The sequence below is a fragment of the Apis mellifera genome, linkage group LG4 (genome assembly GCF_003254395.2).
Source record: "Apis mellifera strain DH4 linkage group LG4, Amel_HAv3.1, whole genome shotgun sequence".
Taxonomy (NCBI): Eukaryota; Metazoa; Arthropoda; class Insecta; order Hymenoptera; family Apidae; genus Apis; species Apis mellifera.
In genome coordinates this window covers 220,536-237,805 of record NC_037641.1, presented here as the reverse complement: position 1 = coordinate 237,805, position 17,270 = coordinate 220,536, and the positions used below count along the sequence as shown (strand labels likewise).

Here is a 17,270-nt window from a genome sequence, read left to right as displayed (position 1 = left end):
CATTGAAGATCCTGTTGAAGATTGTTTGAAATAAAACCAGAAAGATATCGAAATTCGTGAAAATCATGATACTATAAAAATCGAACAATATTTTTTCTTTTTTTTATACATTATATTTTCTACAGATCGTAATTATTTTGTAACATAATCATTTAAATACTCGTTGTATCTTCGTCTATCCATAATTTATATATCTATTATCGTAATTGTGAAATATCTTAAAATTTAACAAACAAAATAATTCGAAACCAAGCAGTAAATCAAGTTAATCAATAAGCAACGTATTTAAATATCTCCCATTTAAAGTGTTAAAAGTGTTTCTTCATCTTCGAAATGGATTACAATCGACAAAATTTTAAATTTTCATTTTAAGTGAATAAAGTCGTTAATACGAGTAATTTAAAAACAAAATTTTGCAATGATCGTTGTAAACTTTGCAACACATTTAATATCTTACTGATTTGCCAAAAAAAAGTATAAATTATATTTTGAAATTTGATTATCGACGATATTTATGAAGCATAATGTTAATGAAACAATTTATTATTATTTCTGGATTAATTATTTTAGTGTTAAAATTATTCATCATCAAACATTGGATTGTGTCCAAACTGTTTTTTTTTATTTGCATGAATGATTAATAAAATATTTAACTTTCTTGTAATTTTTATAAATGTATGGAAAATATTTTCTGTTATCAATTGTAGAAAAAAATAAAAATATAGGATTTGCTATTTTCTTGATTTAAGGATTTTCAGAACAATTGTAAAGATCCAAGTTAAGTAATAGAAAATTCAAAAACTTAAATTATGAATTTTTGTAAAATTTCTTTTAAAATCGGAAAATATGAAAGGGTATAACGTTGAAAGGGTACGAATTTTATTAAAATATTTATAAATATATTTTTTTAATGAAGCCTTAAACAATTTATTTCGCTTTTAATGATCGTATCACGTAAATTTCATTTTGGATAATGACCAATAACTATGATTGAATTCTCAGATTTCTCAGATGTTAAAACGATTGAAATTTAAAGATTTTTTTTTTTTTAGTTTGTCTTAATCTTTTTCAAGTTTGTTTCTTGTTTCTATTCAAACAAACGATTGAAAAATGATCAATTAATAATAATAATAAAGGTTTAAAATTTAAACGTCCCGTAATTATTACTAATTAATCATTTTATTTCTCATTGTCATTGTATAAAATCTTTTTCAAATACTTATTAATATTCTCTGCAATAATTCTGCAATCATTTTCGTTCATTAATTTCTTGAAAATGACAGAATAAATTGCAATAAATTTCATTTAGATATGCATATGTGAAAACTTCCTGTGACGGGAACAAGAAATTCATTAAACAAAAATAAATTAATAAAACGGCGATAACTGTTGGGAAAAGTTTTTCTTTTTCTTTCTTCTTTTTTTTCTTTTTTTTTACGTAATCTTCACTTTATTTAAATTTTAATTGTTATTGCAGTATTTTAAATAAATTGAAATATTAAATTATTTTAATCATTATTTAAATGTTTAATTATTATCTCATTACCATGTGCAAACTCAAATTCTCGATAATCTTATATATTTTTACTATTTCTTCTAGATTTTAATGAAAAAGAAAAAAATATATATATATATAATAAATTAAAATAAAACATATTACAATTTTGAAAACAAAATACATTTAATTTACAAGTAAATTAAAGATATATTGGAAAATATAAATTTATAAATTTGTTAAAGAAATAAAAATAAAATTGAAAGCAATTTTTTCCAATCTAATCTTCTTCGAATAGTATCTGATTGAATAGAAATAAATTTTCAGCCTTTAATAATCCTGATTCTCTGTATTCAAAAAGAAAAAAATAGAAATTTATCTCACTCGTCGAAAATAATTATTTAAATTAAATTATTTTATTCTTAACGATTATTCGTTATTATACCAAAATCTTCTCTTTTATCAACAATCTCTATTAAAGAATAATAGATTTAAGTAGATACTTATATTTAAAGCATATCAATAATATTGAAAATACTAATGAAAATTTTTTAAATTTTTTAAATAAAAAAATTCTTAATTGGGATAGAAAGTTATCCAAATGATTTATTAACAATAAATTGCTAATTAATTAACTTTAACTAATAATTATTTATTAGTTATTAAATATTATTTGTATTAAAATAAATTTAATTATTGATTAATTACTTAAGATTTTGTTTATATTAAATTTTATTAATTTAATAATCCAAGTAGATTCAAATTTTCTATACCATATTGACTCATATAACTTGATGATGAATTTACAAAAATTTCATTTCACATTTTCCAATACAATTTTAGATAGAGAAAAATGAAATCTCTTCTCTCTATGTGAATCTATTCTCCCTGACAAGTTTGCACGAACAAAGTTTTTATAATTTATAATTTTTCAATATATATATATTTATAATTGAAAATTTTATTCGAATCCTCGTCTCTTTCTTTTTTAAATCTTTTTTATTTTCTTAATAACAATAATAAAAAAAAAAAAAAAAGGAAAAAAGAAACTAATAATAATGAAATTAAACGAGTGAGATAAACTTAATTGAATTCAAATGTTTTGAATAGCGTTGCACTTTCATCAGAAGAAAAATTCGCTTCTGTGATTCGCCTGAAATCACCTTTTAATGAAACGTTAAAAAATGCGCAATATCAACGGGGAATTTTTGTTCGAATATAAATAATTGATGTTACGCAACCGTGATGAGTCGATAGTTCGCAGAAACGTGTAATATGATATCCATCGGTGCTAATTGTCAAGTCGGAATGATTAACGTAAATTATATTCGTTTTGAAAAAAAAAAAAAAAAAAAAAAAAGAAAGAAAAAAAATATTTATTACGAGTCGAAATAAAGTTTGTTGTCGAAAAGGAAAGAAAAAAAAAAAGAAAAAGTGTTTTCTATTTTTTTCTTTTTTCTTTGATCGAATCTTTGATTGTATCCTCGTTTAATAATAATAAAAAAAAAAAGTGTGCGCATCTTCGATTTGAAAAGTGAGTGAAATTATTTAGAAAGTAATTGAAATCAATCCTATTGTGGACATGCATTTTGAGAAAAAACAATAGATAAATGCAAAAGTGATGATCATTTTATTGAGAATATCCTGTTATATTTATTTCAATCATGATATTTTTCGTTTTCTAAGAACCGAATCTTATAATTCTATTTTCATCGATTATCCTCGAGGATAATTTCCATTTTTCTTTTATAAAAACGTATTCATATTTCATTGAATATGATCAAAAGTGAGATATAATTAATATAATTAAAATGATTTTAAATTGATAAGAAATTTCCTTTCTTTGGAAAAATCTTTATCGCCAAACTTTAAAGATGAATGATTCAGAAACTAACAAAACTATGTGTTCTTTTATCGCTTAGGATTACTTTTCGAAAATTTACAATTCACTTTTAAGTTCTCTCATATTTGAGATTGAGTCGAGATTGTCCAAAAAGAAAAGAAAGAAAGGGAAATGAAATTTTTCGAGATCGCCCGCATTGTAAATAAATTTTTCTGTCGCGTAAATTGACGTATATCTAATCAAATTTTTCAATCGTTTCCTTTATTTTTGCAATTACTATAAACGAGCGCCATTATCGCTTCATTGAATATTCATTTCGTTACCGATGACGCAATACAGATTACAAATTATATTATTGGCGAATATGATATATGTGACACAATTATCCATTACAACTTGGATCATCTCGTACAATTTCCAAGGTTTTATTTTTATTTTTATTTTTGAGCGTCCAAAGGAATGCTCGAATTGGATAAATTTACTGAATCGTTGTGTATTTTGGATCCCAGCCACCATCGTGTTGTTTGTAGAAATAGTTGAAAACTGTTGCATTACCGTTGCTTTAATTAAAAACGAACATCGTCGATTATAATAAATGAAAGTTTTATTTGCAAATTAATTTTAGTAAAGATAAATACATGCCAGCTATAGGTTAAACTTGATTTATAAATTAATTTTTTCTAATACAGATTCAAATTGTTTTATTTACAATTAAATTTATTGATTTTAGGTGAAATTTAGAATTAATCGATAATAATTTATAATCTTTTTTGTCATTGAAAAAAAAACTAGGATTAGATATCCTATTATATTAAATGTTGAATCGTTAAAATTAAATGATATGGCGGCTTTTTATATCTAATCAGAGATGCTTGTCGATTAATTTGATTAATCCACGATATGATTGTTGTTTTAACCGGCCTGAATTTATTCAAGTTAGAGAAATTTTATAAAATAGTAATTCAAATCAAAATTCAAGTAGTATATTCAAGGTGAGCTTCAATAAATTTAATTTTAGAATTATTTATTTTAATATAAATATGAAAGAGGATTTAAAAATGAATTAAAGAAATTTGATATTAAATCGTGGTAAAAATTGATTTAATTTAATCATCTTATTTTTTTATTATTATTATAGGAAAATATAAATAACCATTTTTCCAAATTTTAGGAATAAACAATAAAAAGTAATAAGAATTCGAAAACCATCAATTTTGACAATTAAATTTTCTAAAAGATACAAATATTTCGTTACTCGTTCAAAAATCTTTACTTTTAATTTTAATTAAATTAAATAAATTATTATATTTAAATAATATATAATTAAATTAAAAATATATATAAAATATTAATAATTAAATTAAAAAAATCTTTTAATTTTCTTAAAATAAATATAAAAATACACGATCTCGCGAAAAATATTCCATTTGTCGTTCCAAAATGCCTCCAAGAGAACGTATTTTATTTTTTTCCTTAAACGAAGGAAGCGACACATGTTTGCACGCGACGAAACGAAATCTTATCTAAATGACTCACTCCTAATTCCTCGCCATGCACAGATATTTCATATTTCTTTTGCCCGCCGAATCGACGATGACGTAAAGATAAAACGAGCCCCGCGGCTGTTTGACGTGGGTTGATGACTGGAAGCATCCTCGAGATCGATACTATCTCGTTGGTCCATTTCTTTCCCTCCCTCTCTCTCCGTGACCCGCGTGGGTGCTGCTATACATATACGTCATCCAAACGAGAAACACGGACGAGCGCGTTTGAACGTGTTGTACGCGTACGGGGGAGCAGCGTAACGGCGGTGTATTCATTCACCGACACCCACGCGCCCCCTGGCATGACGTCATTCAAGGTATTACCGCGGGGTGGCGAGATAGGGGAGGAAGGATCTGGGGCAACGCGTTTCACCCCATCTCTTTTCTCTCTTTTCTCTTCATTTATCCGCTTGCTCGTCTCATGCTAATTCCGTTCAGCTTTAATTGAAATTGTCTATGTAATTGTATATATTGTTATATTGTATATATTGTATATATCGTATATATTGTATATATTGTATATAATTGTATATATTGTATATATTGCATATATTGTATATATTGTATATATGTATTGCATATATATTGTATATATTGTATATATTGTATATATTATATATATTGTATATATTGTATATATTGTATATATTGTATATATTGTATATATTGTATATATTGTACATATTGTATATATTGCATATATTGTATATATTGTACATATTGTATATATTGCATATATTTTATATATTGTATATATTGTATATATTGTATATATTGTATATATTGTTATATCGTATATATTGTATATATTGTATATATTTATATATTGTATATATTGTATATATTGTATATATTGTATATATTTATATATTGTATATATTTATATATTGTATATATTTGTATATTGTATATATTGTATATATTGTATATATTATATATATTGTATATAATTGTATATATTATTATATTGTATATATTGTATATATTGTATATATTGTTATATATATAGTTATATATGTTATACATGTTGTATATATCATATATATTGTTATATATATTGTTGTATATATTGTTTTTTAATTATCTTTTTAATATTGAAATAGAAGTTTTTAAAAGAAGGATACAGAGAATAATATTGTTATAATATTGAAAAAATTATTTGGACATTTATCAATTTCATTTTTGGATATTTATCTTGGACTCAACTTTTTTATATTTATTTGTTTTTTGTTTTAAAGAAGGATGCAAGAGTAATTGTCAGTATTTACCTTCTGTACTTGTTATCTGATGCTACTTGTTGACATTCTGTTTCCTCTTTATTTTGGATTTATCTTTTTGGATAAGCTCGCGTTACTCGTCTCTCCTTTTATTGAACAATTTTCATCCACTTATTTAGATTTTATCACGCTTTCAATTTATCTCTTTCTTTCTTTCTTCTTTTTATCCTTTATCCTCGTTTCTCTCTCATGGAAAACGGTTAATGGTCGATCAGAGTCGAACGTCGCGGCGATTCAACGAGCCACATCATTTTTCCAGTTGATTTCATCCAACCTGCCATTATTCTCGATGAGCAACGAGAGAGGAACGAGCGATTGACGAGGGTTGCTTGCTCGTCTCTTCTCTTTATCGTTGTTTTTTTGTCGTAATGGTGTGTGGGAAAATTGGTTTTGCGCAAGATGTTCCGATTGCTTCGATTGTCGGCGAATGAAAAAATTGAGTTATGGCGCGAGAATGGTAACGTGACGATAAACGTAAAGATGAATGATCTTTCGAGAAATTGTTTCATCGTAGAAATATTGTTTTTCTTTTTTTCTTTTTTTTTTTTAATTCTAGAAAGAGGATAATAATAGTGTGGAATAAAGTGAATGGATAGAAACAAAGAAATGATTAGAATTGTAATACCAAATGAAATTGGTTTTAGGGAAATAAAAGAAATTAAGGGGAAATAAATTTTCTGGGGATAAAATTTTATTTCGAGAAATTAAAAAAAGATTGAGAAGCATTTACATTTAGGGATAATTATTTTCTAATGTGGAATAAAGATAAATAAATATTGAAATTATTTATTAAAAATTTCGCGTATAGAATGTGTTTATAATTGAATAACGTAATAATAATAAATACAAACATAAAGTGATATTTTCGAGATAATCGAATTCAAAGATCCATTTCACATTGAAACGTGGCTAATTGTAATTGCGTTTGAACAATGTTTATGTAATATTCGCGAGTTATTAGATTCGAGAAAGAACAGAAGGATATTTTTCACGATTATATTCGATGAATTTTAACTTAATTGTAATTTTTATACATTTCTTCTCACGAAGAAGAATCATATAACGTACGTGTTATTCAATGACAATCTTATAATTGTACAATAATTGCAACAATTTACCTTCAAAATGACTTTTTCAATTATTTGTTACATATTCATTTTGTAAATAAATTTGCAAATAATTTAGTAAATAAATTATTTATTTTTTTTAATTTTTGTGTTGTATTTTTCGACGAAAAGGATATATCGTGTTTCAAAATATTTTTTTCCATAAAACAAACGGAGATCAAGCAAAATTTTATTTAATATTAATCGATATTCCATTTTGAAATGATCTCCATTTTCAACAATAGAATATTAATAACGGTTTTTTCGAAACTAAATTTATTCCATAATTTATTCGAATTATGTTTCCTCGTAATAAATTAATTTTTTATATCATTTCATCCCACGTATTTATTCTTTTCTGAAAAAAAAATGTACATTTAACGATATTTAAATGATAATCATTGCCTTTCCTTGAATTACAATTTTTAAATAAATAAATAAATAAACTTTAAATAACTAAAAACAAAATTTTATAAATAAACAAGCAAACGTTAAATAACTAAAAATAAAAATTTTAAATAAAGAAACAAACTTTAAATAACTAAAAACAAAATTTTAAATAAACAAACAATTTTTAAATAACTAAAAACAAAATTTTAAATAAATAAACAAATTTTAAATAATTAAAAACAAATTTTAAATAAATAAACAAATTTTAAATAACTAAAAACAAATTTTAAATAAATAAAGAAACAAACTTTAAATAACTAAAACAAAATTTTAAATAAATAAACAAACTTTAAATAACTAAAAATAAAAATTTTAAATAAATAAACAAACTTTAAATAACTAAAAATAAAAATTTTAAATAAACAAACAATCTTTAAATAACTAAAAACAAAATTTTAAATAAACAAATTTTAAATAACTAAAAACTTTAAATAAATAAACAAACAATTTTTAAATAACTAAAAACAAAATTTTAAATAAATAAACAAACAATCTTTAAATAACTAAAAACAAAATTTTAAGTAAATAAATACACTTTAAATAACTAAAAACAAAATTTTAAATAAATAAACGAACGAAACTTAAATAACTAAAAATTGAAAGTAACAAATCTAAAATAAAAATAACAAAATTTATTTATTTTATTCATGCATCGTATAATTTATCACGAAAAAGGGAGAAAGTACCTCGATTCACATACTTTTTGACGGTTGATTAAACGTGTTCGAAAACAAGGATTCAATATTGGATCGCATAATTTGCAAGGTGAAAGAATATTCGAACAATCCGGGAAATGGAAATATCGAGAAAGCAATGGAACAAGCGTTGGGGAAACTTCCCGAGGAATTGTATCGAGAAAGTTTCCTTGCAAGTGACAGAGATTCAAATGGATTCTCGATTGCCCATCGATATCTCGGGACCTTGAAAACGTTTACAACGCTGGATTATCTCTCGTTGGAAGATTTCAACCTCGAAACAGAAACACGAGGACAATTTTTCGCCCCTGATATTCCAATTACAATAAAATTTTCATCTCGATTCGCGTGCTCAAACATATCTACAATTTTACAAACAGAAGAATCGTTACGAGCACAGGTACGTTTGAAAGAAAGAAAAAAAAAAAAAAAAAAAAAGAACGTGCACAATGATCAGAGATTTACACGAACATCGATAGCGGCTTGCTAGTAGCTTTGTACCCCTCTCCCTCTCTCTCTCTCTCCTCCTCGCTACACTAAGGACGTCGCTATCGCTGCTATTGATGGAGGTATCGCCGCCACCGCCACCGCCACCGCCACCGTCACCGTCGCTGCCGCCAGTCTTCCTCGCACGCCTTTCACCGCGCTGCTCTCAGTTCGCTGTCGCCTCTCATCAGCTGTGGATCTGCTCGGCTCGAGCGGCCCTCGGTTCTCGGTTTCGCGCGCGAACGTGAAATACATACATCGTTCCAAACTACGTTTCCAAACAATTTCGATCGAAATATTTCCCGAGAGAGTAAAAAAGTGATCAAGCCTGTGATATACCGAAGCTGTGAAGCGTTGTATATAGTTAAAAAAAAAAAAAAAAAAAACACAACAGAGTGATTCGTTTTTTTGTTCATGGTAAGGGATATCGAATTCCTCGAGAGAAGGAAACTCGAAGAAACGCATCGTGGGTTATATCCACAGGTGGTTCAATCGTTTTTGGAAAAAGTTCGCACTCTGTTATCGAGTGAAAGTAACTCGAACCGGTTGATTCCGTGTATAATGTAATAATAATTGCGGATGGATTGAATTGAATTGGTTTGTGCGACGGAGAGAGGGAATTCAACGAGTTTGAGTATCATCGGTGGAGAAGATATATAAGGTGACGACACGAATTGGAATTGTTAATAATTTTCTTCGATTATGAAAAGAATATTAATTTGAATCGAAACGTGTAACGTAATCGTGTTGTATATCGTGTTTAAATAGGAAAAAAGCGATAATACATATCTGGCGAGTCAATTCTTATCAGTTAATAATTTTTATCCTGAAAAAAAATGATTCTACGTTAATATTTCTTATTCTATATATACGACAATCGAATCCTTCTCCCTTTTCGAGCGAAAAAAAGTAGCACAATCTTATCGAAACTTCTTTTCGCACGAAGGATGGGAATAAACATCCCAGATATGAAGCATCGTGCGAAATAGATGGAGCGCGTGACGCAACGGATCCGGTAATCGAGCAAGTGTGGGGCAATTAGCTAACCAAGTTACTGCTCTCGAGCCGTTCCCAAGTGCACGGCGAGAGAAGGATCGCCGTGGAGGGGGGGGGGGGATGCACGAAAAGAATTTGACGACCGGTTTTATCGGCCGGTTTTATCCCGATATTAATATCGAAGCCGCGTGAGCTCGATAAGAGCTTGGATCGACCGTATCTTTTCTCGTTATCCACCAATGAAATGACGATAATTAAAACGCCGTGTGTCGCGGCCGTGAACGAGGAGAGGCAACGGGGAGAGCCGAGTCTCCGGCTCTCGGCGGCGGCCCCCGTCGTTGCACTTCGAGTCGGCTTCCTTTCGCTCGCCTCGGTGTTTACTTTCAACAGCTGACAGGAGATCCGTCCAATGGCATCGACCTTTTCGATCGTATTGTAATCCAGTTTTTCCTCTCTTTCTTTTTTAGAATTTTCAGAACTTGGATCATTTGAGAGATTTTAAATGTAAATTCTTTTTCTCTTTCTTTTTTAATTGAGAAAAGATGGTTGTCGTTGCAATTATGAATTAATCAATTGTTTATATAAATACAAAGAACAGGTAGAATCGGTGTAACGGATGAAGTAATGGTTATAAAACTACTTTTTTCTCGTGAATTTTTATTGAGTTTGAAATAGCTCTTCTTTGGATAGGAAGAGACGCGGAAATAATAATGTATGAAACAATCCTTGAGCGAGTAAAATTACAATGACGATGAAATCAGCTTTTTACTTAATATTTATTGTTGTAACGTCGCCTCGATCCGAACGATAAACGTGATAATATTAGTTCACCCGTTATATACGGTTGGAATCGCTACACTGCGGTGTGTTTATATAAATAGTTGATAAACGACATGTTGACGCGCACACGTTCATGGTGCGTACGTTTGCGTGAAATTTAATAATAGCAATTCTTTTTTTTTTCTTTTTTTATTTTTTTTTTTTTGCGAATATTCCGAAAATATTGATTCTTCGATCTCAGTTTTTCTCACATTCTTAGAATGTTTCTAAGAATCAAGTTTTTTCCAATTTTTTTTAAACTTGCAGGATCTTAATTATGCAAAATTAGGAAATTATTTGGATTGATTATTTTTAAAAAAGTTCGGAGGAAAACATTTTTGAAAAATTCTTAGAAATTAGATACAAGTCGAATATTTCTTAAAATTTGTTTTAAGATTCTAAGGAATTTTACGAATTTTAAAAATATTTAAGGAAAAATTATTTAAAGAAAATTTTGAAAAAAATTCCAAGAAATTTTGAAATATTTCGCAATCTTTATATCTTTTTATTTTTAATTTGAAACTTTCAATGAAGGAAAAAAGAAACAAAATCTACCAATGAAATACAGATTTTTTGCAAGAAATAAAAACTTTTTATTTTTACAAAAAATTTTGAAGCGTCAAAAAACAACCCTGCATACTTTATATCTTTTTATTTTTAATTTGAAACTTTCGATGAAAGAAAAAAAAAATCTATCAATGAAATATCAGATTTTTTGCAAAAAGTAAAAACTTTTTATTTTTACAAAAAATTTAATTTAAAATTCTAAAGAATTTTACGAATGTTAAAAATATTGGAAAATTATTTAAAGGAAACTTTGAAAAAAATTCCAAGAAATTTTGAAATATTTCTCAATCTTTATATCTTTTTATTTTTAATTTGAAACTTTCGATGAAAGAAAAAAAGAACAAAATCTATCAATGAAATACCAGATTTTTTACAAGAAATAAAAACTTTTTATTTTTACAAAAAATTTGTTTTAAGATCCTAAAGAATTTTAGGAATTTTAAAAATTTGGAATATTATTTATTTAAAGGAAACTTTGAAAAAAATTTTAAAATATTTCGCAATCTTTATATCTTTTTATTTTTAATTTAAAACTTTCGATGAAAGAAAAAAAAATTTATCAATGAAATATCAGATTTTTTGCAAAAAGTAAAAACTTTTTATTTTTACAAAAAATTTCTTTTAAGATCCTAAGGAATTTTACGAATGTTAAAAATATTGGAAAATTATTTAAAGGAAACTTTGAAAAAAATTCCAAGAAATTTTGAAATATTTCGCAATCTTTATATCTTTTTATTTTTAATTTGAAGCTTTCGATGAAGAAAAAAAAAACAAAATCTATCAATGAAATACCAGATTTTTTGCAAAAAGTAAAAACTATTTTATTTTATTTTACTTTTACAAAAAGATCAAACAATCGACAAAGAACGAAAAATTCTTACAGACTCGAATATTTCCAAGCGCGAACGTTTGAATCATAAACATGTACTTGCTAGATATTCTCAAAGATATTCTCAATGCGTTGGTAGCGCATAGAATGTTAACCGTGTTTGTTCTCGAAACTGTTTATCTATTTGCAATACGATCAAGATTGATCGCATCATCGCTTTATTAATTCCATCCTTTACTTTAGCGTCATAATTTTCGTGACAATCGTCAATTAATATCACCTTACATTTTATACACTTTCTAACTTTATCATTTTTGGAATTTTTATCATTTTCAGAAAAGTAGAAAGAAATAATTTCTTATAATCTACTATTTTTATAATCTACTATTTTTATTTCTTATAATCTAATCTTTAAAATATATCTAATTTAATTGGATATATATATATATATATATATATATCTATTTGAGAGCTTAATATGTTTTATCAAATTAATATCACCTTACATAACTTTTCTTTTTCTATATAAATATTTTGCTTTTTAACTTTATCATTTTTGAAAAATAAATTTTTATCATTTTCAGAAAAATAGAAAGGAATAATTTCTTATAATCTATATTTAAAAGACATCTAATTTAATTGAATATTTTTGGAAACAAGCAATACAATACTTTATAAAATAAATTATACTTTTCAACCACTTTATTTCTACCTATGTCAACGTATATATATATATATATATATATATATATATATATCCATTTGAGAACACGGCTTAATACCTTTTATCGAATTTCTTTTTCTATATAAATATTTTGCTTTTTAACTTTATCATTTTTGAAAAATAAATTTTTATCATTTTCAGAAAAGTAGAGAGGAATAATTTCTTCTAATCTACATTTAAAAGACATCTAATTTAATTGGATATTTTTGAAAAACAAGCAAAACAATACTTTATAAAATAAATAAATTATATTTTTCAACCACTTTATTTCTACCTATGTCAACGTATATATATATATATATATATATATATATATATATATATATATATATATATATATATCCATTTGAGAACACGGCTTAATACCTTTTATCGAATTTCTTTTTCTATATAAATATTTTGCTTTTTAACTTTATCATTTTTGAAAAATAAATTTTTATCATTTTCAGAAAAGTAGAAAGGAATAATTTCTTATAATCTACATTTAAAAGACATCTAATTTAATTGGATATTTTTGAAAAACAAGCAAAACAATAATATAAAATAAATTATACTTTTCAACCACTTTATTTCTACCTACGTTCAACGTATATATATATATATATATATATATATATATATATATACATCCATTTGAGAACACGGCTTAATACGTTTTATCGAAGGCGGAAATGATGCGGTGTTAATAACATCTCCCGTTTCGTTTCCATTACAGTGTGGCTCCCTGGAGATCGGCGAGGAACGCCAACGTCGGGTCGCTATGATGGAGTCCCTGTGCCAGGTGAGCGGCACCAAAAACATTGGCGGCAACGGAGGCAACGACAACAACACGAACGGCAACAACAACAACAACAACAACAACCCAAATTGCCCGGATCCCCAGCAGAGGCTGGCCGTGCTCAGTTTCGACCAAGTGAAGCGGTTGAACGACGTGATGAACGAGGTGGTGTGCATCCACGGGCGCGGAAACTTCCCCACGCTGGAGGTCAGGCTGAGAGATCTGGTGAACGTGGTCCGCAGCAAGTTGGAGTCGGATCCGAGCAGCGGCGGGGCCGGGATGAGGGTGCGCGACATAAGGCTGAACGGTGGCGCCGCCTCCCACGTTCTGGCCACCGAGTCGCAGCCGTACAACGATCTGGATCTGATCTTCGCCGTGGAGCTGTCGAGCGGGCGGAACTACGACAAGGTGAAGGCCGCTGTGCTCGGCTCGCTGTTCGACCTGCTCCCAGAGGGAGTCAGCCGTAAACGCATCACCACTTGCAGCCTGAAGGAGGCTTACGTGAGCAAAATGGTGAAGGTGAATAACGAAGGCGACCGATGGTCCCTGATCTCGCTGGGCAACTCGAGAGGGCACAGGAACGTCGAGCTGAAATTCGTCGACTCGATGAGGCGGCAGTTCGAGTTTTCCGTCGACTCGTTCCAGATCGTCCTCGACTCGCTCCTCCTGTTCTACGAGTGCAGCAAGCTGCCCATCGGCGAAAATTTCTATCCAACCGTGGTAGGCGAATCCGTGTACGGCGACTTCCAAGAGGCGTTGTATCATCTTCACAAGAAACTGATCTCGACGAGGAGTCCGGAAGAGATTCGCGGAGGCGGTCTGCTCAAGTATTGCAACCTTCTGGTCAAGATGTACAAACCCTCGCAACCCGAGTACATAAAGACGCTGGAGCGATACATGTGCTCGAGATTCTTCATCGATTTCCCGGACATCGGCCAACAACGCGCAAAACTCGAGAACTACCTGTGGAATCACTTTGTCGGCCCCGAGGAGGAGACCCTCAAGTATCAGTACCTGATGTTGCTGCACAACGTGGTGGAGGAGTCCACCGTGTGCCTGATGGGGCACGAGAGACGGCAAACGCTCGCCCTGATCGAGAATCTTGCCTACCAGGTGTTGTGCCAAGAGCAGCAACAACGGTTGACGAATCATCAGCAAGCCCCGCCCGGACCACCTGCCACCTACGTATACGCGAACGGTTATTATTACGCTCCGGTGATACCCGCGTGTTACACATGCACCTGCAACTCGTGGATGGCGTGCTCGTCGTGATGCGATCTCGACGCTAACGCCATCGTCGCCGCCACCAGTAACGCCATCACTGCTACCGCCACGACAACTACCGGCACGCTCATCGACGTCCGCGACATCTCTGCGATCATTACCGACTACGAAACACACGTCGATCACGCTCTGCTTACCGACCACGCCGGGCATCCTCCGTCAGGACACAGTCGACGGGATGGTGATCCTCGCTTCTTCGAAAATTTCGAGAACGATCGATCGTCGATCGTTCACGGGCCGAAGGAGTATCGTTTAGTTCTCAGTTGACGCTTGGACGCGCATCGAACGTCACGCGCATTCGCCAATTCCGAGCGCGACGTGGACGAGGAGTAATATTCTCGAGACGAGAAAGCAAGAGAGAAAATGATATTCGCCGTGATCGATTCGTGATGATGGATAACGAAGATCGTCGGTGGTGATGAACGTTTCCATTCGGATTCAAGACCGAGGAAGAGGAGACTCGACACCAAGATCCAAACCGAGAATATTCGATTTGTATATCGTACACGTTGTTCTCGTGTATCCTTTCTCCTGAACGGTCTATACACTACACTCTGCAATAGAATCGAATCGGTTGTTGTCGTGGGGGAAGGACCAAAACACGATGGTACTTGTTGTAATAATAATAAAACTAACTTGGTCGTAGGGGATCAACTGAGAGACTACAAGACTCCGAACGAAACAAAATAAAAAAAATAAAAAAATAAAAAAAAAAAAAGAAAAAAAAAAAAAGAATGATAACAAACAAAGCGAAACAGATAGAGAGAAAAATAGCAGAAAATGTGTTGTGCCTAACGAATTCAAACGAATAGTGGAGAGAAAATGTAAATGCGTCCGTTTGCGGGTACGCGCGGTAAACGATACAGACGACTTTTAACGTTTACATTCTTATTTGTGCGCGCGTCGAAATAGAACGAGATAGACGCGTGTATATATATATATATATATATATATATATATATAATAAAACTCGCGATAGTGGCGCGAGAAAGACGGAGACTGTGCGTGCATCGAGAGAGAAAAAAGAAAAATATGTTTCAAAGTCCCTGGGGAGATGTGAACGGTAACCATCTTCTATCGCCAAGATGATTCCGAATAGAGAAGGCGATGGAAATCAATCGTGAGGCGGAGAAGCGTATGGGAGAAGAGATTCGAGAAAAAAAGACCGACGACGAGAGAGAGAGAAAAAACGAAAGGATAGAGAGCGCCTGGAATCGAGTCAGAAAATGAGAGAAACGATTGTTTGCGCGTTATAATATGGAAGCGTCCGTTAGCGTTCCACGGTCGCTCTTTCTTTTCTTTTTTCCCCGGACAAAGAAAAACGAAAAACAAAAAAAAAATAATAATAAAAAAATAAAAAAATATACATATATATATATATATAAAACGAATGGACACGATGTTTCGAAGAATGTATACTAAAAAGGAAAGGTAATACACAGATTTCACAAAAAAAAAAGAAGACAAACAAACAACAACAACAAAAATAAATTTAAAACAGCAGGCTACGAAAAAACATTAACGGGTGTGGCGTTTGCTAAAAAGATATTAATTATAAAATATATAAATAAATATATATATATATATATACAAATATATATATATATAAAAGTATATATAGATACATGTATAAAAATCTGTGTATAAATATTAATGTGTGGCTGTGAACACATTTCATTTAGATACTACTGTAACGTGATATATAAGATTGAGAAAAAAATTGAGGATGAGAGGCGCGATCCATGTGACGACATGAGAGAGGTCGAGAGTTTGTACGCGGAGACAGAGAGAGAGAGAGAGAGAGAGAGAGAGTGTGAGAGTGGGAAAGAGAGTAAAGAAAAAGAACGAAGGAGATAGAGAAGGAAGAAAATCAACCAGGGGTGAAAGACGGTTCTATTCGTTTTTATATCTTTTTCTAATTTTTGCCAGTGAACCAGCGCTGTCATGTCGCAAGTAAACAAAAAAAAAAAAACATAACGAGCACACACATATTCGTGCATATTGCGAATCGTAAAAAGTAAACAAAGATGAAGGTTAATAATCCAGGTAAAGAAAAAAACAAACCATGATTTACTAAAAACACGTATATAGAAAATGAGATAGTTAAAATGATTGAAACATTTCTTTTTTCTTTTTTCAATTATAATATTTCAGAAGAAAAAGCTCGAGAAATTATCAAAGAACGACGTAATTCAAATAAATTAGAAAACAGATTCCTCCACACATAATCGCATACGACGAATACATATATTGTATATATATAATTATATATATTTACATATATGTGAACTTGAATACACACACGTTTGTGTGATCCTTTGATCAAACGGCGACTAGTAGCTTCTTCGATAGCGACGGTCAACAATATCAGCTCCGC

The 17,270-nt window shown here is 30.0% G+C and overlaps 1 protein-coding gene across 3 annotated transcripts in view; it reads left to right on the top strand.

Moving 5' to 3' along the window:
• Positions 1 to 16,865, top strand: part of LOC411557 (terminal nucleotidyltransferase 5C) — a 188,029-nt gene extending 171,164 nt beyond the window's left edge. For 2 of the 3 annotated variants that reach the window (XM_006557331.3, XM_003249045.4), the window contains one exon: positions 13,547 to 16,865. In XM_006557331.3, the coding sequence (XP_006557394.2) occupies positions 13,547 to 14,881 (1,335 nt within the window). In that variant the 3' untranslated portion in view covers positions 14,882 to 16,865. Of the gene's footprint in view, positions 1 to 9,043; positions 9,558 to 13,546 lie in introns of those variants that run through there. The other variant, XM_003249046.4, reaches the window with a different exon arrangement.
• Positions 16,866 to 17,270: the final 405 nt, after the last annotated feature.